This window comes from Symphalangus syndactylus, chromosome X (assembly GCF_028878055.3).
Source record: "Symphalangus syndactylus isolate Jambi chromosome X, NHGRI_mSymSyn1-v2.1_pri, whole genome shotgun sequence".
Lineage (NCBI taxonomy): Eukaryota > Metazoa > Chordata > Mammalia > Primates > Hylobatidae > Symphalangus > Symphalangus syndactylus.
In genome coordinates, this window is record NC_072447.2 from 132,494,663 (window position 1) to 132,519,274 (window position 24,612).

At 36.7% G+C, this 24,612-nt stretch overlaps 1 protein-coding gene and 1 long non-coding RNA gene across 8 annotated transcripts in view; one reads left to right on the plus strand and one right to left on the minus strand.

Moving 5' to 3' along the window:
- LOC134736001 (uncharacterized) overlaps positions 1-24,612 on the plus strand; it is a 327,078-nt gene that overhangs the window by 178,025 nt on the left and 124,441 nt on the right. The window lies entirely within an intron of this gene.
- Positions 4,529-24,612, minus strand: part of SMARCA1 (SWI/SNF related, matrix associated, actin dependent regulator of chromatin, subfamily a, member 1) — a 77,129-nt gene continuing 57,045 nt past the window's right edge. For 2 of the 7 annotated variants that reach the window (XM_055267904.2, XM_055267903.2), the window contains 4 exons: positions 23,874-23,992; positions 23,550-23,762; positions 6,365-6,475; positions 4,529-5,265 (listed from right to left, as the gene is read on the minus strand). In XM_055267904.2, the coding sequence (XP_055123879.1) occupies positions 5,194-5,265; positions 6,365-6,475; positions 23,550-23,762; positions 23,874-23,992 (515 nt within the window). In that variant the 3' untranslated portion in view covers positions 4,529-5,193. Of the gene's footprint in view, positions 5,334-6,333; positions 6,476-23,549; positions 23,763-23,873; positions 23,993-24,612 lie in introns of all 7 variants that reach the window. The other 5 variants (XM_055267907.2, XM_055267909.2, XM_055267906.2 and 2 more) reach the window with 3 other exon arrangements.

Sequence of the window (24,612 nt, forward strand, 5' to 3'; positions counted from 1 at the left end):
GTAAACAGTGTAGCTAACACACATTAGGAAACAGTAGATGAAATACCACGACAATCTTAGTAGAAAGGGGTAAGTTAACATATTTCAGCAGTGATCTTATTGCCAGTACAAAACTAAATGCCAGTACAAAAACAAACGGCATTTGGAAACTTACAGTTGATTTCAGGAGAGGGCTGAATAAGGTATCAATCCTAAATGATGATGATGATGGTCACATAGTAAATATTCTAGCAAAGGTGAGATCTTATGCAAAGATCTTTTCTATCTTGGATATAGCAAATAGGCTTTGAGCTCCACCACTGAAGGAGATATGTTAATTCAAAACTATTCGTGATGAGAGGTAGACAGTTGGGAGATGAATAGTGCTCACCATCAACCTCCCATAGATATATGGAGACTCTTGAAGACAGCACACATAATTTGGTAATCCAATATATTGATGAATTCTAGTATCTATATCACAGGAAGATCAGAAATTAATCAAGCATATCTTGGGGGCAATACAGACAGGGTTGAAAGTCAATGGAAAGATATAGCTTGGATCTGACTACAGTGGCCTAGATGAAAGTTTCCTCAGCAGGAGAGCAATGTATCAGGAAAGGGACAAATGATCAAGTCACTAGGCCAACAAATGAAAAGAGCCTGGTATCAACAAGCTTTTATAATGGTTGCATTACAGTAAGAAAGGCCGATGCTTGGTCCAATTATCTAAATGAAACACTGGTACAGGGAAGGGATACCAGCTAGCATGGAGAACACTTAAAAAGAAAATAGCTTGGGCACCAGCTTTGGCCTTACCAAACACTTGAGAACCTTGGAACCTCTGCCTAATAATAATACCCAATACCATAGCTATTGGTGATACAAGAAAATTTCTTTTGTTATTTAGCTTCCAGAGGCCTGGAAGGCTTCTCTAGCCTCTGTAAAGTAGCCTGGAAGAGCTAGGGGTTCCCAGTGCAAAATACCCTGATTCAGTCACACCACTAACTGTTCACGGAGGGAATAGAATTTATAAGAACAGATCAATAATATGCTATCTAGTCATTACTCTTATTAAACACCCTACGCTTTCTAAATGAATAAGGGGTAAGAAGAGCTATGCATACAAGGTGAGTATCTTGAGTTCCCTCAGAAGCAAATGCTGATACAAAGATTCAAATACAAGTAGTTTATTCAGGAGCTGACCTAAGGAAACACCTACAGGGGAGTAGGGAAGTGATACAGGGAAAAGCAAGCAGTTAATAGAGTGTGTTATCAAGACAGCCACTACTGTGGGTGGCTGGAGCTTAATCCGGTGGGTAAACTCTGGGGAACCATAAATCACATACCTTAGTTACCTTGCTCAAGAGGTAAGAGAGTTGGGGCATTCATACACCAACTCCCATCAGTTTTTTTATTCAGAGCCACTTCCAGATGTGTTAATTCCTAGCTCTTCCAGCCTACCATGCGGAGGGTAGAGAAGCCTTCTAGGCCTCTGAAAAAGCCTTCAGAAAGAGATAGTGGCAGATAAAAATCAGTTGGAGCACACAGAAATAATAAGGCTGAGGGATAGGTGACAGGATAGTATTAGCTATGTGTATTTCAACCACAGAAAAATCTTACTCCTTGTCTGTTAGGCAGGATGGCTTAGGGAGATGAAGGAAACATGAGATGGAATACTCAGAGAAGTTTGAAATTTGGTAACAACTTGAGGATTTCAGGAATTGGTAAGAACACCTGGAGATAAAGACATGTGGTGGCCTTGAAGCTGGCCTGGGACTCTTAGCTGCATTGGCTACTGCACCATAGAGGGGGAACAATAGACCACAGAGGGGATCTTCGCCAATAATTAGGAAATAATAGCATTTTATTTTGATGATAGTAGATAGATTCACCAGTTAGGTAGAGGCTTTTCAAACCAAACACCCAGCAACTGAGATAGCTGCAAATATTTTAGTTCAAAAACTTCTCTTAACTGGGAGTCTTAGACAAAGAACCAAATTTGGAAACATATTTCATGGGAAAACTGTGTAATCTGAAAAGTATTCAAGTATAGCATAACACTTGTAGGCCAGGTAGCCAGAGAAAAAGATAGAACTATACAATAAAGCCATACCAATGGCTATGATGAAAACAAGAGATTACTGAGCTCACCACCTGCCTTCTTTGATTCTAAGGAAATTAGAGCCTGAGTAGCCTATGAATCAAGACAGAGCTTTACAAGGACCTCTGTGGAAGATCTAGAGTTGTTGGGAAATCCCATTCACCCCTTATCTTTTACACATAGAGGCCTTGAGTGAAAGAAGCCACTCAGGGTCTCTGTTTCTCTGCTCACTTTCTTCCTTGTACATTTTCCAAACAAGGAATCAGGTTGGGTCAGATTCCAATGTAATCCATTGGACCATTTTTGCTGGTGGGCAGAGTCATTATGCTTTGTAAGACTGCATTCATGTATATAGCACTCTCTTCTGCTTCCTCTGGGCCTCCACAGAGCTGATACAGTAAACTGACAATCCAGATTTCTCTCCCCAACATAGCAGCCATGTCTAGGCCACTTGTTTGAAATGGGATTTCTTTCTTGGGATTTTTACATTTTCGATGGGAGTTTAATTTCTCTGTAGAAATTTAACAATAAGAGGGGCTTCATATTCAGACTTGAGGCATTTTTGTATTTCCAAGATGCTATTATTTGGACTAAGCTATCATCTGGTATTCACTGTATGGGTCTGTTTGGTAGGCTAGGTTCAACAGTGTAGCTATACACACTTTAAGATGAGAAGTAGAATAGGTGATGAATTTTTCACTAAATATATAGTATGGTCTTTAAGTCCTGAATAAAACTATTTCACAAGTTTCTAAGGATGGCATCAGAAGCATCCATTGAAGGCCTTGGGGAGCTGAATTTCACATCACTTTGGTGCTGAAAGTGGTCCAAGAAAGACTCATAACAGCCATGATATGGAACAGGGAAATGACTCCATGAAAAGGCTACAAGAACTTACCTGCAGATTTTCTCCCCTAACATAGAGAATCACATATTAGCTCAGCTACTGACCCCTTTGGATTACCAGAGAAAGAATGAGAAGTAGAGATTGTTAAATGTCCGTGCTGGGGTTCAAAGACCGTTAACTGTGCCCACTCCCACCCGCCATCTTCTCTGCTCCCTAGGAAAAGAAAGGCTGAACTGACTGATGAGAGTCCAGACCCTTATTAGGCTGTTTTCTACTGCACAGAACTTGGGGTTATCAGTAAAACTCCCTGGTATCATTTTCTCCAGCGCAGATGACTAACTATAGCTATTCATATAACTGGAGTGGAAAATTCCAAGGTTAGATTTTGGGCTGAAGAGCTCTGGAGTTTGCAGCCAAAGCACCAGCTAGTGAAGTATTACTTTGCTCACCTTAGCCTTCCTTTCTTACAGAAAAGGCAGTTAAGCCAAGGACAGATTTGGGTATCCCTGGGTCCCCTGATATATCGTCCCAACAGGGTACAAGAGTCTAAGTGCTAATAGTGGAAAGAGTAAAAATAATCCAACCAGAAACATGGCAGTAAGAGATATAAAATCTGGACAATGAATGGAGACTTCAGACAGTGGGTTGTTGTTCTAGAAGATCTATTCCTGTGTTGGAGAACTTCTATGAAAAGATTGAGGATGTGAAGAATGCTGACTAACACTCAGGGGCTACCCAGAATTTGCTAGTAGTACACTAAAGAGAGTCTGACAGGAAATGCAAAAGATCTTGGAAGGGGGAAGAGACAACTCTTTAGCGGTCCAAACCTTGTTTTGGTAACTAACATTATCCTGCATTCTCAGCTTTACTTATTTGTTGTGTATTTCACACTAGATTTGGATCCATTTTCCCTGCTCTCTTACAACCTGACCCAGATTCTGATTAATTCCACACTAAAAGTTTCATGTAATAGACCCAGGTTCATTCCTGAACTGACAGTCTCTGTGACACAGGCAGTAATGTAAGACGTTCCATTTATTTCCCTACATTTGCCAGCCCTCTTTCAGGTATATAGGACCACGTGACTACTTTGGTGGCAATGAAATATAAGTGGATGTGACATGTGTCACTTCCAGGCTGAGGCAGTAAAGAGCCTAAGTGCCACATGTTCCAGATGTTGCAGCCACAAAATAGCAGAGCCTTAGTCATCCTGGAACCTTGAGTTACCGTGTGGAGCAGATCCCTTCCCATTCCCACATCCCTCTGACCTGACCTGCATGAGATATGTAGTGTGAGCAAGAAAAAAACTCTTGGTGTGTAAAACCTCTGACACTTTGAGATTGTTACCTGAGCATAACTGTATTCCTGACAAACACAGCCCCCCTTCTTCTGCATGCATAGTGCTTATTTCATACTCTAAACTTAATTGTTAATCATTCTACATGTTACACCCAGGCCCTTCTGAACTGGCTCTATGGGACAGAAGATCACACACACGTCAGCAAGCAAAGCTTTAACTTTGAACCAAATACACAGTAGTAAGCAATACAATTCAGTAAACACAACTACTTTCTACTGCACAAAAAAACAGGAAATAATTAAATTTCTTATAGACATTTCTTTATTATATTTTCCCACTTGAATATTTAGAGAATAATTTAAATGTAATGCATACTGACAGCAAGCACAGTATCAAATATTAGCTTTTTTAATATTTTTCTTTCCTCACCCTTTATTCCTTTAGGAAAAAAATATTTAGATGACCTCAAAGAAACAATTATTATGCTAATCACAGTATGCAGTAACACAAACAAGCCCAGACTCAATAGAAAAGAAAGCAACAAAGAAGTGAAAAAGTCTTTCTCCTCAAATCATTTTAATTCATTTTTCCACAGCCATATAAATTTAAAGTATGAAACAACAATAATACAACTATAGAATCTAGGTTCTCTTTCAAAGCAGCGGCATATAAAACATAGAAAAGCTAAAACCTCAGCACAAGCTTCAAAAGAACAAGGACTGAGAGGATTTTGATGAAGACATGAAATGCACAAAATACAGTACACAAAAATACTAGAATGCCATAAAATATAAAGCTACACATTTCAGGTAGAAAGCATTGTAAAATATATAAAATATGCAAGAAATCAAAACCAAAGAGATTTTTCTTAGAGTACCATGAATACACTGGAACTGGCAATTAGCATTTGAAGATGGGAACAAGAAAATAGCAGTTTCCCATTTAAAACTTTATTTCTAGGCTTTAGGATTTCACCTTCTTGACATCCTTCTTTCCAGAGCTCTCAGTAGCTGACTCTGCTTTTCTTTTCTGTGACTAAAATGGAAACAGATTTAATGTTCTGCTCCAATATGCACATTTTAAATGGCCCAACAATGTTAAATCTAGGATGTAAATGCATTAAAAAAAAATTTTAACATGAATATTCACTTAAATGTTATATTCACAGTTAATGTTCTATATAGCCCAACAAACTATATAACCCAATGTAAAATAACCTTCAAAGATGTTTCTTTTTATGAAAAGACATAAAATACCCATCAAAAATAGTCATCAAGTATCTACTTACACATGGTATTATAAATGTACTCTTATCTTAAAGAACTACTTAATGTTTTCTGGGCAAAATTTTGTTTATGAGTATATATTTTTTAAAAAACTTATGATAGGTTTTAACATACCATATTTCATATCTTCTATGATACACATTTCTTTCACATTTTAGCATCTCTGAAATCAGGATGCATCTTACAACTGATGACAAATTACACCTGGCAGCATTTTCCCTCAGTGGTACATAAAATAATGCTGTGTCTTACAACGGAAAGCATCTTAGATTCGATGAAATATGGCAGTTTACTTAACCACACTCAAATAATACGATCTATTAAAGAGTATTTTAAATTACAGCTATACAAAGCAACCTGACTGGATTAAAATCAAGTTATCCTATCAATTCAACAGTTCACTTATTACCAAGCAAAGCTTTGTTGTCTGCTCAGAGTTCCCATTTGTACTCATAATTCCACAAACATCAGAAAACTTACTTGATCAAATCAGAACTCCTAGTTTCAACTTCAGCCCCATCCCATCCCACCCCTACCCTCTGCTACCCCCATGATAGCTCTAGTCTCAATTCAAAAGATTTCACTTGCATTATACTTCTGTTGAGATTCATGAGGAATTTTTTAAAATACTGAGCCTAGTTACTAGGGAGTTCCGAACCATATGTTCGACAAACAAATAAGAAACATGGTTGTGAAGTAATTATTCTTCTGTCCAAAACAAATTAGCATTTCATAAAACCAGCTTTTATTAATAGGTATCACTATGGCATTAAACATAATATAGGCATTTTAATTATGTAAAAAAAATGGGATCTACCTAAAAGTTAGGAAAATGCTGAAAATTTTACCATTGGAGTTTTAGTTGCCCGTTTCTTCTTTTCTGCTCTCTCTCTTTCCTCAATTTCCATATTTTCTTTCTCAATCAATGAAATCAGAGTGTTACAGCGTCTCTGGAATTCCTAAATGAAGTAATAAAGAGATTTTTAATTTCTGCAACCCAATCATAATCTTTAAAACGATGACAACTATTTAACTGTATGATTTCTGTGGTATAGAATTTCCAAAACTGCTATTTTTCAGAACAATATTCACACAGGGTATTAATAGATTCCACCAAAAATAAGGAGTGGGGGTAAATGTCATTTATGGATGACTGGTTAAACAAACCGTGATACATCACTATCATATAATATTACTCAGCAATAAAAAAGGAAAGAACTATTAATACAGTTAACAATCTGAATGAACCTCAAGGGAATTATGCTAAGTAAAAAAAAAAGCTAATTTCGAAAGGTTACATACCATATTATTCCATTTATATAAAATCCTTAAATGACAAAATTATTGAAAGAGAGAACAGATCAATGGTTGCCAGGAGCTAGGGAGAGGAGAGAGTGTGGGTGTGACTGTAAAGAGATAGCACAATGGAGTCTTACGGTGGTAGAGGTTACGCAACTCTACACATGACAAAACTGCATTGAACTGCACACACACACACACACACACACACACGAGCGCATGTGTAACTGATGAAATCTGAACAAGCTCTATAGATTATACGAATGTCAATTTCCTGGTTGTGATATTTTACTATAGTTTTGCAAAATGTTACCATTGGGGAAAACTGGGTGAAGGGTACATGGGACCTCCCTGTACATTTTCTTTACAACTTTTTGTGAATTTTTTTAATTTCAAAATAAAAAGTTAACATAAATCACATAAACAAAAAAAATAAGGGGATGTTCTATGGTCAAAATAAGTTTTGGAAGTACCCAGTTTACAAAAGTTAAACAGATTTACTTATTACATGGCTTCTCAGAGCCTTTCAGTTCCCTATGTGCACTGTGAACCACTAGGTGGGGCATACAGGATGCAGCAGTTGTCAAAAATAAATATTTAACCAACAGACTTTCTTCTCACCGGACATCTTGTGGGATTAGAGTTCTGGGGACCACATCACAGGAAACACTGCTGTATTTGTTAATTCAGAGCAAATAATACCTGAAAAGATTTCTACATTAACCTTGCCACCACCTATATTTCACTGTCAGCAAATCAATGCATGCAAACTATAAATACTTTTTATGAATGTATGGTGAGCATTAAACACAATTCATTAATACGGAATCTCATATATTATTAACCCTGCATACTTTGCTATATTTTAAAGGTAAATAATGGTTTAATATCAAAGGATAAATAATATTTTAAAATATGATTCCTTTTCTGTATAAGCAAAAATGTCTGCCAAAATAGCTAAACACTCAAGAGAAAATGTAGGTTTACTGGCAGTTAAGAACAACCCCAACATACACACACACAAATGGTCAAAGTACAGGAATAGAAAACTCACCAAAAAAAAAAAGTCCAAACATTATAATCAAGTTTCACTGCAACTAATGACCAAAGAAATGCAAAGTAAAACAAAACAATGCCATCTTCATCAAACTAGCAATATGTACATGCTTGTGTGCATGTGCACATATATAGTATACATATCTGACATTGACAATAAGATGTTGAAATGGGAACTTTCATTCACTGATGATGAAATGTCAATGTTACTATCTGCTATGGACTGAGGTATGTCTCCGCAAAATTCATTTGAAGCCCTAACCTTCAATGTGACTATATTTGAAGATGGGGACTTTAAGGAGGTAATTGAGGTTAAATAAGGTCATATGGATGGAGCCCTAATCCAATAGGACTGGTGTCCTTGTAAGAAGTGGAAGAGACATCAAAGCTCTCCCTTTCTCTGCATGCACTCCAAGAATGGGCCATATGAGAACGTCACGTGCAGAAGGTGGCCATCTGCAAGCCAGGAGGAGAAGCCACACCAGAAACCAGCCCTGCTGGCACCTTGATCTTGAACTTTCAGTCTCCATAACGGTGAGAAAATAAATTCCTGTTGCTTAAGCCACCCAGTCTGTGGCATTCTGTTATGGCAGCCCAAGCTGACTAATATACTACCTTTCTTGAAAGCGAATTTGAAATTTCAGGGAAGGATCTTAAAATTTTCATGCCCTTTGACCTAGCAATTCCATTCCCAGAAATTTATTGTAAGGAAATGAGATGTATACGAAGATTTACAAAACAATGTTTAGAGCAGTGTTAAACTGGGAACTAACTAAAATTTTGGTAATCTGGAAACAGAATACACAGACACGTATTATTATTATATACATACACAGAAATAGCTAAAAGAATATTAACAATAATGTTACTAGTGGTTAACATCGGCTATCTCTAAGAGTAGGACTATTGATAACTTTTATTTTTCTCTTGATACTAGCCTGAATTCTCCAAATTTTCTGCAATGAACATTTAAGTCTTGGCCAATCTGTAACTTTTTATGAATGGAAAATTGTTTAAAATTCAGTTTTATCTTTCCAAATAAAATCCAAAAAAAATTGGCATACAACATAGGAAATGTAAGATACAAAACAAGATCCACTATCCAGGCAAGTGAATTTTAGGCTCTAAATGAAACCCAAAAGGAGGCAGAAAACCAGAGTCTAGCCAGAAAAAAATTGCTCATTAATGAATTATTGTTTACCTATTAAAAATAATCTAACGTAACACTGGCATGTTCAAGTTTCTTGTGTATCTTCAATCACCCAGGGTTAAATAATTCAGAAACAATAACTCTGAAATTTTCCTTACTTACCAAAACAATAGTGATATCTTTAGTATGCAGACCAAATATTCTCCATAGCTTCATTCAATAACACACATACAAATTAAACAGTATGTTATTCAATTTATCTATTACAGAAAAGGTTAAGTTGACCCTGATGAGATTTGATCGTTGGTTTCTAGGGAGACTAAATAGAGTCTTTATGTAAAGCTGATTCGTGAATCATTAAGCTATATCCTCTGGCTATTATTATTCTCAATAAGTAATAGTTGCTTGTGACTGGAGATATCTTTAGATACATATTCATGGTTCATGTGGGTGATTCAGAAAAAAAAACTAATACTTTTGAGACAGCCTCCTATGCAGGGAAGTAGAATACCTCAAAATGATTATAAATGGACTGTGTAATTAGTTCATACCTTCATTCCTTTTAACCTGTCAATAACTACTCCAGACAGAAAAATAATCTAAGACGCTAGAGAAAGACATCGAGGAATGGACAAGTATGGGTGTTACCTTCCTATCACAGGTCATGTCATGTTCTCTATAGATACTAGCTCCATTTTTTTTTTTTTTTTTTTTTTTTTTTTTGATACGGAGTCTCACTCTGTCGCCCAGACTGGAGTGCAGTGGCGCGATCTCGGCTCACTGCAAGCTCTGCCTCCCGAGTTCACAGCATTCTCCCGCCTCAGCCTCCCGAGTAGCTGGGACTACAGGCGCCCGCCACCATACCCGGCTAATTTTTTGTATTTTTAGTAGAGATGGGGTTTCACCATGTTAGCCAGGATGGTCTTGATCTCCTGACTTCGTGATCCACCCACCTCGGCCTCCCAAAGTGCTGGGATTACAGGCATGAGCCACTGCGGCCAGCCTCCATTTTTTTATTCTCATGCTTCATGACTGCCTAACGCAACATACATTATCATAAACAGAACACTAGCTAAAACTAGAAGTTAAAAGGAGAAAGGCTAGATTACCAATAAAAAATGACTCATTTATTGAATAAGTGACTATGAAATGACTATGAGAAATTTCATGATGTCAAAAGCACATTCTTTTTCTGTAATTTCTCCTTTCATATATTCTCCTAGATTCTTGTACATCTTTATCTTCCTATTTTGTGGGGGATTACAGGGAATTGTTCACAGGACCTCAAACTGTTTCCACAATTCTATAGTCTAGTTATCTCTTTCTCTCACCATTTCCCCACACTGGATTTAAAAATGAAGTTGGAGAAAAACAGCACACAAGAGGAAATGAGGAGATGCAAAAATAATAAGGACAACAGAAGAGAATAGGAAAATAACAAACGGAAAACTGCTCTGTAGTGTTAATAGTTGTGGCAAACAATTTCTATGTTCAAATGTGTATGGGAAATGTTGGTTTTTTTAAATGTTAAACAAATTTCTTTATGATAGGACTTCTCAGAGCTTTTAGCATTCTAATGCAGAGTGGAAATGTGAATGGCAGGATTCAGTATAATCAGCATGTCCCAACTCTATCTGAACACAGAACTCTTGTTCTGCATATCATCTATTTGCACACCCTGGAACAACGTTTGGTAGAAATCAACTTGGGAAATGTTGCACAGCATGAGTGATGAATACAGCTAAGTTAGGATCAAAGTACAGGCGTATCTCGTTTTATTGCACTTCACTTTACTGAGCTTCATAGATACTGTGCTTTTACAAATTGAAAGTCTGTAGCAACCCTGCATTGAACAAGTCTATTGGTGCCATTTTTCCAAGAGGATATGTTTGCTTCATGTCTCTGTGTCACATGTTGGTAATTCTCACAATATTTCAAAGATCATTATTATTTTATCTGTTATGGTGACCTGTGATCAGTGATCTTTTATGTTACTATCATAATCATTTTGAGGTACCATGAATCACACCCATATTAGATGGCCAACTTTATTTATAAATGTTGTGTGTATTCTGACCACTCTACCAACCAGCCATTCCCCAACTCTCTCCCTCCCTCACGCTTCTCTCTATTCCCTGAGACACAGTGATATAGAAATTGGGCTAATTATAACTCTAAAATGGCCCCTAGGTGTTCAAATAAAAGGAAAAGATTTACTTTAAATCAAAAGCTAGAAATGCTTAAGCTTAATGAGGAAGTTGAGACAGGCCAAAAGCTAGGCCTCTTGAGCTAAACAACCAGCCAAGTTGTGAATGCAAAGGAAATGCTCTTGGAGGAAATTAAAACTGCTACTCCACTGGAAGCATTCCCTATGAAAACCAGCACAAGAGAGAGACAAGGATGCCCTCTCTCCCCACTCCTATTCAACATAGTATTGGAAGTTCTGGCCAGGGCAATCAGGCAAGAGAAAGAAGTAAACGGTATTCAAATAGGAAGAGAGGAAGTCAAATTGTCTCTGTTTGCAGATGACATGATTGTACATTTATAAAACTCCATCGTCTCAGCCCAAAATCTCCTTAAGCTGATAAGCAACTTCAGCAAAGTCTCAGGATACAAAATCTATGTGCAAAAATCACAAGCATTCCTATACACCAATAATAGAGAGCCAAATCATGAGTGAACTCCAACTCACAATTGCTACCAGGAGAATAAAACACCTAGGAATACAACTTACAAGGGATGTGAAGGACCTCTTCAAGAAACACTACAAACCACTCCTCAAGGAAACAAGAGAGGACACAAACAAATAGAAAAACATTCCATGCTCATCAATAGGAAGAATCAATATTGTGAAAATGGCCATACTGCCCAAAGTAATTTGTAGATTAAATGCTATCCCCATCAAGCTACCATTGACTTTCTTCACAGAATTAGAAAAAACTACTTTAAATTTCATATGGAACCAAAAAAGAGCCCATATAGCCAAGACAATCCTAAACAAAAAGAACAAAGCTGGAGGCCTCACGCTACCTGACTTCAAACTATACTACAAGGCTACAGTAACCAAAACAGCATGATATTGGTACCAAAACAGATATATAGACCCATGGAACAGAACAGAAGCCTCAGAAATAACACCACACATCTACAACCATCTGATCTTTGACAAACCTGACAAAAATAAGCAATGGGGAAAGGATTCCCTATTTAATAAATGGTGTTGGGAAAACTGGCTAGCCATATGTAGAAAACTGAAACTAGACCCCTTCCTTACATCTTACACAAAAATTAACTCAATATGGATTAAAGACTTACACATAAGACCTAAAACCATAAAAACCTTACAAGAAAACCTAGGCAATACCATTCAGGACACAGGCCTGGGCAAAGACTTCGTGAGTAAAACACCAAAAGCAATGGAACAAAAGCCAAAATTGACAAATGAGATCTAATTAAACTAAAGAGCTTCTACACAGCAAAAGAAACTATCATCAGAGTGAACAGGCAACCTACAGAATGGGAGAAAATCTCTGCAATCTATCCATCTGACAAAGGGCTAATATCCAGAATCTACAAGGAACTTAAACAAATTTACAAGAAAAAAACCCAAACAACCCCATTAAAAAGTGGGCAAAGGATATGAACAGACACTTTTTTTATTATTATTATACTTTAAGTTCTAGGGTACATGTGCACAACGTGCAGGTTTGTTACATATGTATACATGTGCCATGTTGGTGTGCTGCACCCATTAACTCGTCATTTACATTAGGTATATCTCCTAATGCTATCCCTACCCCCATGAACAGACACTTTTCAAAAGAAGACATTTATGTGGCCAATGAACATATGAAAAAGAGCTCATCATCACTGGTCATTAGAGAAATGCAAATCAAAACCACAATGAGATACCATCTCACGCCAGTTAGAATGGCCATCATTAAAAAGTCACGAAACAACAGATGCTGGAGAGGATGTGGAGAAATAGGAACGCTTTTACACTGTTGGTGGGAGTGTAAATTAGTTCAACCATTGTGGAAGACAGTGTGGCGATTCCTCAAAGATCTAGAACCAGAAATACCATTGAACCCAGCAATCCCATTACTGGGTATATACCCAAAGGATTATAAATCATTCTACTATAAAGACACACGCACATGTATGTTTATTGCAGCACTTTTCACAATAGCAAAGACTTGGAACCAACCCAAATGCCCATCAATGATAGACTGGATACAGAAAATGTGGCACATATACCCCCCATGGAATACTATGCAGTCACAAAAAGGATGAGTCCATGGCCTTTGCAGGGACATGGATGAAGCTGGAAACCATCATTCTCAGCAAAATAACACAGGAACAGAAAGCCAAATACTGCATGTTCTCACTCATAAGTGGGAGTTGGACAATGAGAACACATGGACACAAGGAGGGGAACATCACACACTGGGGCCTGTCGGGGAGTGGGGGACTAGGGAAGGGATAGCATTCGGAGAAATACCTAATGTAGATGCTGGATTCATGGGTGCAGCAAACCACCATGGCATGTGTATATCTATGTAACAAACCTGCACATTCTGCACATGTATCCCAGAACTTAAAGTATAATTTTTAAAAAAATGCTACTCCATTGAACACAAGTGATAAGAAAGCCAAACAGCCCTTATTGCTGATATGGAGAAAGTTTTAGTGGTCTGGACAGATCAAACCAGCCACAACATTCCCTTAAGCCAAAGCCTCATCCAGAGCAAGATCCTAACTCTTCAATTCTATGAAGGGCTGAGAGAGGTGAGGAAGGTGCAGAAGAAAAGTTTAAAGTTGGTGGAGGTTGGTTCATGAAGTTTATAGAAAGATGCTGTTTCCATAACACAAGAGTGCAAGGTGAAACAGCAAGTGCTGATGGAGAAGCTGCAGCAAGTTATCCAGAAAAACCTAGCTAAGATAATTGATGAGGGTGGCCACACTAACCAACGAATTTTCAATGGAGACAAAATACCCTAATATTAGAAGATGCCATCTAGGACTTTCATAACTAGAGAGGAAAAGCGGATGCCCAGCTTCAAAGCTTCAAATGACATGTTTACTCATTAGGGGTTAATGCAGCTGATGACTTTAAATTGAAACCAATGCTCATTTATTATTCTGAAAATCCTAGGGCCCTTAAAAATTATGCTAAATCCACTCTACCTTAGCTCTAGAAATGGAACAACAAAGGCTGGGGTGACAGCACTATTTATAGTATGGTTTTCTGAATATTTTAAGCCCACGTTGAGACCCTACTCCTCAAAAAAAGATTCCTTTTAAAATATTATTGCTCTTTGACAATGCACCTGGTCACCCAAGAGTTCTGATGAGGACAATGTATAAGGATATTGAGGTTTTTCATGCCTGTTAACACAACATTCATTTACAGACCATGGATCAAAGAGTAATTCTGACTTTCAAGTCATATTATTTAAGAAATACATTTCATAAGACTATAGCTGCCATAAATAGTGATTACTCCGATGGATCTGGGGAAAGTAAATTGAAAATCTTCTGGAAAGGATTAATCATTCTAGATGCCATTAAGAACATTTGTGATTTATGGAAGGAAGTCAAAATGCCAATATTAACAAGAGTTTAGAAGAAGGTGATTCCAATCATCATGGATGACTTTGAGGGATTCAAGACTTTAGTGGAGGAAGTCACTGCAGATGTGGTGGAAACAGCAAGAGAACTAGAATTAGAAGTGGAGCCTGAAGATGTGACTGAAATGCTGCAATTTCATGATAAAACTTGAGTGGATGAGGAGTTGCTTCTTATGGATGAACAAAGAAAGTGGTTACTTGGGAAGGCATCTACTCCTGTGAAGATGCTGTGAACATTGTTGAGATGACAACAAAGGATTCAGAATTACACGTAAAATTAGTTAATAAAGCATTGGCAAGATTTGAGAGGACTGACTCCAATTTTGAAAGAAGCTCTACTATAACATGCTATCAAACAGCATCACATGCCAAAGATAAATCTTTTGTGAAAGGAGGAGTCAATCAATGTGGCACACTTCATTGTTGTCTTCTCTGAAGAAATTGCCACAGCCACCCCAACCTTCGGCAACTACCACCCTGATCAGTCAGCAGCAATTCACGCTGAGGCAAGACCATCCACCAGCAAAAAGATTACAACTTGCTAAAGGCTCAGATGACTGTTAACATTTTTAAGCAATAAAGTATTTTTTAATTAAAGTAAGCACTTTTTTAGACATAATGCTATTGCTTGCCTTATAGACAAAACTTTTATATGCACTGAGAAACCAAAAAACTCATGTGACTTGCTTTATTGTGACATTTGCTTTATTGTGGTGTTCTGGAACTGAACCTGCAATATCTCCAATGTGTGCCTGTGTAAAGAAACTGGGAACTAAGAAGAAAGAACTTAAAAATTTTACTTAATTCCATTGACAAAAGGATCTTATAAACAATTTTTGAGCAGGAGGAGTGATGTAATCAAAAGTGTACTTTGTACTCAGAAATCTTTTCTTGATACAGAGTTCATAAAATCATAAACTCGCGAGAAAGGAACTTTTAAGTCATTCAGGTTGATGCTTGAATCCCTACTACTAGGTCCTTGCTAATTAGTTGTACAGCCTGTCTGAATTCTTCCAATGATGGGGTACTCACTACCTCACAAGGCTGGCTATTCCAACTTCAGACAAGTTAAAAATGTTCCTTTATGCAAAGCTACAATTTGCTACCTCATGGTTTCCAAAAATTGGTTCTAGGTCTAACTTTTGTAGACATTAGAGAACAAGCTGATTTCCTCTTCCATATGACAATCTTTCACATATTTCAAGGAAGTTCCCATGCCTCTATCACAGTCACCCCTAGGTCCCCAAATACTCCTCTTTAAGGCTAAATATCCTCTCCCTTTATACACCCATCCTTCACTTAATCCTTTTCTTAAAGAATTGCATAACACTTATATCAACGCTTGGTTATTATTCTTTCCACCTTTCTTACACATACTTTTAAGCCAGGTGTTGGTATATTGTTTCTATAAAGAGCCTGATAGCAAATATTTTTGACTTTGCAGACCACACAATCTCTGTCACAACTATTTAGCTCTGCCATTGTAGCATGAACAGCCAAAGACAATACATAAACAAATGTGTGGCCATTTTCCAAGAAAATCTTACTTATGAACCCTAGAATGCGAATTTTGTATCATTTTTACATGTTGCAAAATATCCTTCTTCTTTTGATTTTTTTAGCCACTTAAAAATATAAAAATCATTCTTTGCTTTCAGGCCACACAAAAACAGGTGGGGGGCCACAGTTTGCAAGTCCTGTTTTAAGCTACAGACTTAGCTTCACTTTAAACAAAATTGTGCTGCCTTGGTTCTCCATACTTTTTTAATGGTTTATGATTCTATTCAATGCAAAGTCACTCAAGTTTCAATTTTTGAATACTAGGGTATGTATCTCTACCTTTAATAAATGATGTAATGTTTGCAGTGAGCGGCACTGCCCCTTAGTGTGTGGTGAATATCAATCATCCTGGGCACTAAGTTCAAATATCCTTTGCTCCAATACTCAGCTTCAAAGCATCAATTCAAAAGGCAGAGAAAGCATCAGTAGACTTGAAGTGACTTATTGAAAGAGATTAAAGAGGCTCCACATTACATTTCCTATGTACTAAAATCCTAGACACTAAGCCTACCTAAGTCTGAATGACAGAAGGTCTGCGCCTGTTATGGTTGAAAGTCAAAAGCAGCTGAATGAGCAAGGGCACACAAAAAACTCCACTCCGCATTTGTGCCTCTGAATTTGTAGGTAAAGTTCTATGAGGTCAGAATTTTCTTCTACAGCTCTTAGTAAAACAAAATGGACATTGCTTCACCTTTGCTCTTTTTTAATCGATGTCTTCACCTATACATTCTGCAGTATATTTCCCAGGTTCCTAGTCACTTCTGAATCTCTATCATACTAACGAAAAGCAATGGCAGTCAATACTAGAATGCACACAGGCAGTTATATGAGAGTTAATATTCAAATAAACATATCCTACATTTCACAAGCAAGTATTAAATGTTATGATGCTTTTACCTAACTGCTGCTGCTTAAGCATTGCTATTTAGAAAATACTGTATCACTGGGCACGGTGGCTCACACCTGTAATCCCAGCACTTTAGGAGGCCGAGGCAGGCAGATCATGAGGTCAAGAAATCGAGACCATCCGGGCCAACATGGTGAAACCCCATCTCTACTAAAAATACAAAAATCGGCTGGGTGTGGTGGCACATGCCTGTAGTCCCACCTACTGGGGAGGCTGAGGCAGGAGAATCACTTGATCCCAGGAGGCAGAGCTTGCAGTGAACCGAGATTACGCCACTGCACTCCAGCCTGGCGACAGAGCAAGACTCCATCTCAAAAAAAGAAAATGTTGTATCACTTCCTCACAGATAACGCATAAGAATAAATACCTTAAATGAACTCCTGTTAGTGCATTAATTGTATTTCACGTCAGATTGTTACAACAGTTCAAGGTACCAAATCGAACACTATTACTGCATAATAAAACACATGACATTTATAACTGGCTATTCAAGCTTATGAATAAATAAAAGCTGCAGGGATGATAGCCCAATAAAGTCTAACCTTAGAAAAAGGTGGATTAAAGGAAAAGTAAAATGAACTCCAACCCATTGGCATATTTGCTCGCATTCTATCCAAATCTGGTCCAACTGTAGGAGTCTATGGGATAGAAGCAAACTTAAATACAACAGTTCTATGCCCATTTATTCACTGAACGCCTACTCTGGGTCACATGCAATGCTGGTCTCTTTAAATATAACTATTAATAATTGTGGCCGGGCACAGTGGCTCATGCCTGTAATCCTGATACTTTGGGAGGCCAAGGCAGGAGGACTGCTTGAGCCCAGGTGTTCAAGACCAGCCTGGGCAACACAGTGAGACCCCGTCTTCACAAAAACTAAAAAAGCCAGCTGCGTGCAGTGACATGCGCCTGTAGTCCTAGCTGCTCAGGAGGCTGAGGTGGGAGGTTCGCTTGAGTCCAGGAATTTGAGGCTGCAGTGACCCATGATCATGCCACTGCACTCCAGATGGGCAAGAGAGAGAAAGACCCTGTTTCTAAAAAAAAAAAAAAAAATTTAATAAGAAAAGAACATTTTAGTCTTTTAAGTGCATGAGGAAGTAATAAACTCCTAAGTGCATAAATATATGTGGTTTTAAATATTTTAATTCTATAGTCAAGAAGAACCCATCAGTACATTTTACAGTTTATTAATTTTACCAATGATGTATTAATTCATATTTTTCATATTCTACTAAGAATGTAATGCTCTAAAATATCAATATTAGGCCGGGCACGGTGGCTCATGCCTGTTATCCCAGCACTTTGGGAGACCGAGGTGGGTGGATCACTTGAGGTCAGGAGTTCAAGACCAGCCTGGCCAATATGGTGAAATCCCATCTCTACCAAAAATATTAAAAATTAGCCGGTCGTAGTGATGCGCACCTGTAATCCCAGCTACTCGGGAGGTTGAGGCAAGAGAATCACTTGAACCCGGGAGGCGGAGGTTGCAGTCAGCCGAGAAAAAAAAAATTAGCTGTTATCACACAATTAAGTACTAACATGGAAATTAAAAATCATGAGTAGCTGTCTTTCCTTATGAAATTTCCTAGACTACACTCCATAAGCAGCAAATAGAAGTGTTACTGTGACTACAGAACAAGTTGGCAGTTTTTTAATTTGACTGTCATTTTTCTAAAGTATCTGTAAAGAAAATCCATTTCTGACTGGACTGATAATTTATAAAATATCCTGTCCTGAACCAATACTAATTAACATTTAATACCTCCTGATAAGCCAAAAACAGGGAAGTTAATAAAGAGCTAAAACAATATTTTCTAAAAAGTATTTTTTTTCCTACGATTCTAATGGAGAATGTCATTTTCTTACCTTTTAAATAGAAAACACTTTCATTTATAATAAAGCTGTGATTTGAAAACAAGCAGTAATAACACAATTTTCATTACATTGTATACCACAGTATGTGATTCTCTTTCTGAGATGCTATCAGAAAAATGCATTGAAACTACTACAAAAGACATGGTAATTGTAATGACTAATTACTAATACTCGGATTCAACTCTAATATATACAAGGCCACAGGCAATGCACACACAGGCTCTTGAGCTGGCTGGAAAAGGAAAAAGCTCCCCAGAGGTTAAAAGGTAAGAATTTTTTTTAAACTAAAATTAAGAGTCAAAGCAACCCTGCAAATAATGCAATAAACGGTTCTATCAAGAAATGTTCCTTATTTCAGAGGGTTAAATTCTGCTTTTTCTACTTTAAGTACTTAGAAGGACCTAAGAAGGTACAAGGAATTACTCATTGAATTTTGGGTACTCTTTCCACATGTCCTTTGCAGTAAACTGACTAATGTGCTAGATCTTTTGGACTTCTCAGATTCTTCTAGAATCTCCCAGTCACGTTTAGTCTGTCACTAAATGAACAGAGATACTCTCCTGACATTCATTTCCTAAAAGAAGTGGTAAGAAAATTAAGCTAATGTTGGCAAAGGGATTGGCAAGCATTATATAAAAGGTACTATATAAATACAAAGTATTACTTCCTCTTATGGTTATTTGATAAAGGTCCTTTTAACTCTGATAAGTTTCTGACTATCCTAAGACTATGACCTCATTCTAAGATGGTTTTCTTAGAAAGAAAATGGTAGGGCAATTCATATGCTCTGAGCTTAAAAAGCTAAGTTGATCATATCCTTCCTACTTGTTTATGTAGTTCAATAGAGACTGATTACTTACTTAAAGACCACACAAATTCTCAGAGAAAGAAATCACAATCCTTTTAGCACAGAGAAATTGAACTGAAACTCATTTTCTCTTTTGTATAGCTAGCATTTTTTAATGAAAAAGAGCCTCAATGAAATCTGCAACCTTTAGCTGAAGGCTTTCAAAGTGAGGCATATTTAGAAGCAGAAGTTCGTGCCTTTAAGCACTTTATGACTATTAGTTAAGTCAGGAGCTATGAATTCAGTACTTTGAGATCTCTGAATAAAATATAACCATTAAGGTTTCTACTTTTCATAAGATGCATTTCACACTATTCATGTCTCTGAGAAAGAAAAGAGTCATCTTTAAGCAAGATCGTTTTTAAAGGTATCTTTAGTAAGCTAAGTTCAATCATTAGTAAGATTTTCATTTGAACAGTGACACACTCATACAGTGAATCAAATTACAGTCTCTGTAGTTCTAAGATGGGATTTTTCAATGAAACAACTTCTTTGTATTTCAGAAATCACAAGTGCCTCTTTCAAAGGGGGCAGTTTCTCTTCCTAGATTGTGAATGTGATTCACTATACAGAACAGTTATTAAAAATGAAAGGGGGAAAGAAGATCATCAAGAACCATCAATCCATTTCTATAATTTCCTAATTGTTGAAATTATCATGAAATATTCTAAAGAGAAGTTCCAAATGTATGTGTATTTTAAAATATATTACTTATACTCTAAATCCAGAATTATAAGCAAAAATTATTATAAGCAAAAACTATCCATTAACTAGAAAGGAAATAAAAATTTAATATAACAGAAAAAGTAATAAATAAAAATTTTCAATTAAAATATTTAAATATAAAATAAACTATTGCATGTTTTTGAAGATTGTTCAGAAATAATAAATTCCACTTTCTAGAAGGTAATTGAAGACAGAAATGTCTTCATTTTTAACAGACAGAAAAATATTTCATTTTATGATCATTTAAATAGTTAATATGTGCTTTTTGGAAAATATACTTGAGATTTACATTTCTCAGTAAAGAAAGAGTACAGAGGTAAATGTTTTGTAAAAAGAAGATGGAGGAAAAACAGATTTTTTACAAGGGAGTTCAGAGACATCTAGTGGTTGGTAATATTATACTGGATTTTTTTCTTAGAAAATAAAATAAGGTTATGTAGTTCCACAGTCGTGTTCATATTATAAATAGGGTAAGATTTTCCTTGCACTTTGAATGTGTTTCGTCCTACTGGTTTAATGATTCCAGAAACTGAAAACAGCATTAAGCTCTCAACCTTTTAAAAAATTAGCAAAATATCACTGAAATAAAAACTCAAAATTCAGTAACTGTTCTATCACAGAAAAGGGTATGTATATTCTAAAACATGATTAACTGACAAATGCAGGTAGGCATTTGTCTTTTACAAGCTGTTAGTGGTGCTCTAAATTAAATCATCACATGTATAAAACCCCAAATGGCTAAAAGATTTATCCTGCATGGCTTTTAAAAGGAGTTCTCTGCTAAACATAGTCATAGATTCACTGTGCTAAAGGGGACCTTAAAAGGCCAAGTAACTCACTGCCAATGTCTTCAGAGAGTCAAAATAGAATTCCACTTTCAAAGGCTAATGAAAAGCTATTCTACATTGTTCTTCAATAATCTATTTCAATGATCCAAAGAACTCTATAAAACAACTCTTCCCTATGTCTAACCTCAGTCCTTCATGCTACAGATTACCTCTTTATCTTTTTTATTCTTTTCTTAATTCTTCCTACTGTATCTTGCTAACATATATATCTTTTCATATTCTTTTGTACAAGTATAGCACTTTACATTTATCCCTATTAAATGTCATGTTTGCTGGGCACAGTGGCTCACGCCTATAATCCCAGCACTTTGGGAGGCCGAGGCAGGTGGATCACATGAGAGCAGGAGTTCGAGACCAGCCTGGCCAACATGGTGAAACCCCGTCTCTACTAAAAATACAAAAGTTAGCCGGGCGTGGTGGCAGGTGCTTGTAATACCAGCTACTCGGGAGGCTGAGACAGGGGAATTGCTTGAACCCGGGAGGTGGAGGTTGCAGTGAGCCAAGACTGCACCACTTCACTCCAGCCTGGGTGCCAAGAGTGAAACTCCATCTCAAAATAAATAAATAAATACCTACATACATACAAAAATAAATAAAATAAATAAATGTTGTGTTGCTAGATTCAACTGATCCATCATTCCAACTACTCTAGTTCCTTCTGGATCATGGCTTGGTCTAAACTATTTGCTAGCTCTCCAAGCATACGCCATTCATAAATTTGATGGACATATTCCACACACTCTAAATTTGTGTTTAAGTTTTAACAAATATGTGATCTTCTAAAGCATCTGCCAAAATTAATGTCATCACTACAGTAACCCAGATTTTTCCTTTCTTTTTATTCAACTTGAACTGAAAATATAAAGTGAGTCAAGCAAAATATTAAGCACTGTTTCACACTCAGTCAACTTTTGGACAAAAAGATATTTATGATAGGTAGCAGCTAAGAAAAATGTGTCGTATTTTATGACTAGTCACAAAAACATTGTTTGCATTGTTAGTTTCTGGTTGCTTTTAATTTTTAGGCTGCATAAATCTATTTTGTCTTAATTACCTTGGCTGACAAAAGATTAACAATGCCAACATTAAAAATGTGTTGCATGTATTTCAAAATCATCATGAACACCACTGCTAAGTAGGACTAGAATAGGAACACAATTCACATTAGAAAGTAATGGAGGAAATCACATAAGCTAAAATAAAATATCTCTTCAACTTAAATATTCTGTTTCCTAATAAAAAACTCAACTTAGGCAACAACTCCTTTTCATTAAAAGTCCATCTTTAAGTCATTCGCATAGTCCCAAGTATAACCTGCTTAATTACAAAGGGGAAAACATAACTCTAAAGCGGAGAGCTCTGAAGATCATCACATTAACAAGTGACCAAGCTTAGCATCACCAACAGTGTGACAACATGACATAATGTGCCTTCTGATGGGATGCAATAAAAAATACATAACATCACTTCCATAGCACTCTTGCCAAATACGTTGAACCTAAATCTTACAATGAGTAATGAGGTAAATCCGCTATGTGGGACATTCTACAAGACAACTAGCCTGGACACCTTTAAAAAGTCATGATCACGAAAACCAAAAAGTTGTGGATTAAAAGAGATTAAAGAGACCCAACAACGAAATGTAATGTATGAAACTGGCAGGATCATCAATTTTAAAAAAACAGCTATAAAGGGCATTTTGGGGGCAACTGGAAAAGCTTATACATAGACTGTATACTAAATGACATTACTGAATCAATGTTTTCAGGTGGGATTGTGGTTATGTAAGAAAATGTCATTATTCTTAGGAGATACATGCTTAAGTATTTAGAGATGAACACTCACATTGTCTGTAATTTTCAAATGGTTCATAAATATAGTTAAGTATACTTATAAAATATAGATACACATTTCAAAATATAGAATATAGATGTCCCCATATTTTTTAATACAAAATATAGCTTCTGCACGTATATATAGGTGCTATGTATGTATACATGTATACACAGAGAGAGAGAAAGAGAGAGCGCCAATGTGCCAAAATGTTAATTGGAGAATCTAGATAAAGGATATATGGTGTCTGAAATTTTTCAAAATAAAAAGTTGGAGGAAATCGGTAAGAAAGGAATACATACCATGGCAGTCCTAGACTTGATAAACCAGTCAAATCTAAACTGGGGAGCATTTCGTACACACTGTCTTAATTCTTCATATACATTTTCTCTATCAAAGCCCATTTTGTGTAACATACAAATCAAGAATCTATCTTCTTCCTCAGTATAGTTCTTTCCTTTGCTGGTTCCATACTGAATACGCAACTGATGAAATGGAGCCTTGTATCTTGCAATCTGTGTATTTAAACAAAATAGTGCTTTTAATTGAATGTGCAGTAAGAAGTCAAAGCTGACTACCATTTCAATTAAAACGATCTAATAATAATTTGACATAAAACATAGTACTTTGGCATCCAGGGCTTTCTTGATACTGATCCTTCGTTGAATTCTTGCTTCTCCACGTTCAATTTGAGCCATAATTTTCTCAATGTCCTGTAATTCATTGCAACGTTCCCAAAATACAGCTGAAAAACAGAGTTATTTCTTTAAAATCCTATCATTTAAGCAAATAAATCCAAGGAATTGTAGAATAAGGAATTAATGGGAAAGAATACAATGAGCTTGTACTTCTTAAAATTAAAATTCAGATTCATCTTATATATATAATATGTTAAATTATTAAATACTACTAACTTTTCACTTAAAAATAAGACCTCAGCAAGGTTTTAGGTTAGCAATTTTCCTTCATCAAATAGTATGCAATCTTATGATCCATCCCAAATGAGTACGATTTCAAAAGATGATGCAGATACTGATTTAAGCTAGGCTTTTTACTCAAACATGATAGAAAAGGGACCAAACACATAAAGTGACACAGGAGAGAGCAATATATAAACAGTGAATATAGCTTCCTAGCATGCAAAAACAATTATGGGCCAGGCACAGTGGCTCACACTGTAATCCCAGCACTTTGGGAGGCCGAGGTGGGCAGATTGCCTGAGGTTGGGAGTTTGAGACCAGCCTGGCCAACATGGTGAAACCTCATCTCTACTAAAAATACAAAAATTAGCTGCACATGGTGGTGCGTGCCTGTAATCCCAGCTACTCGGGAAGCTGAGGCGGGAGAATTGCTTGAACCTGGAAA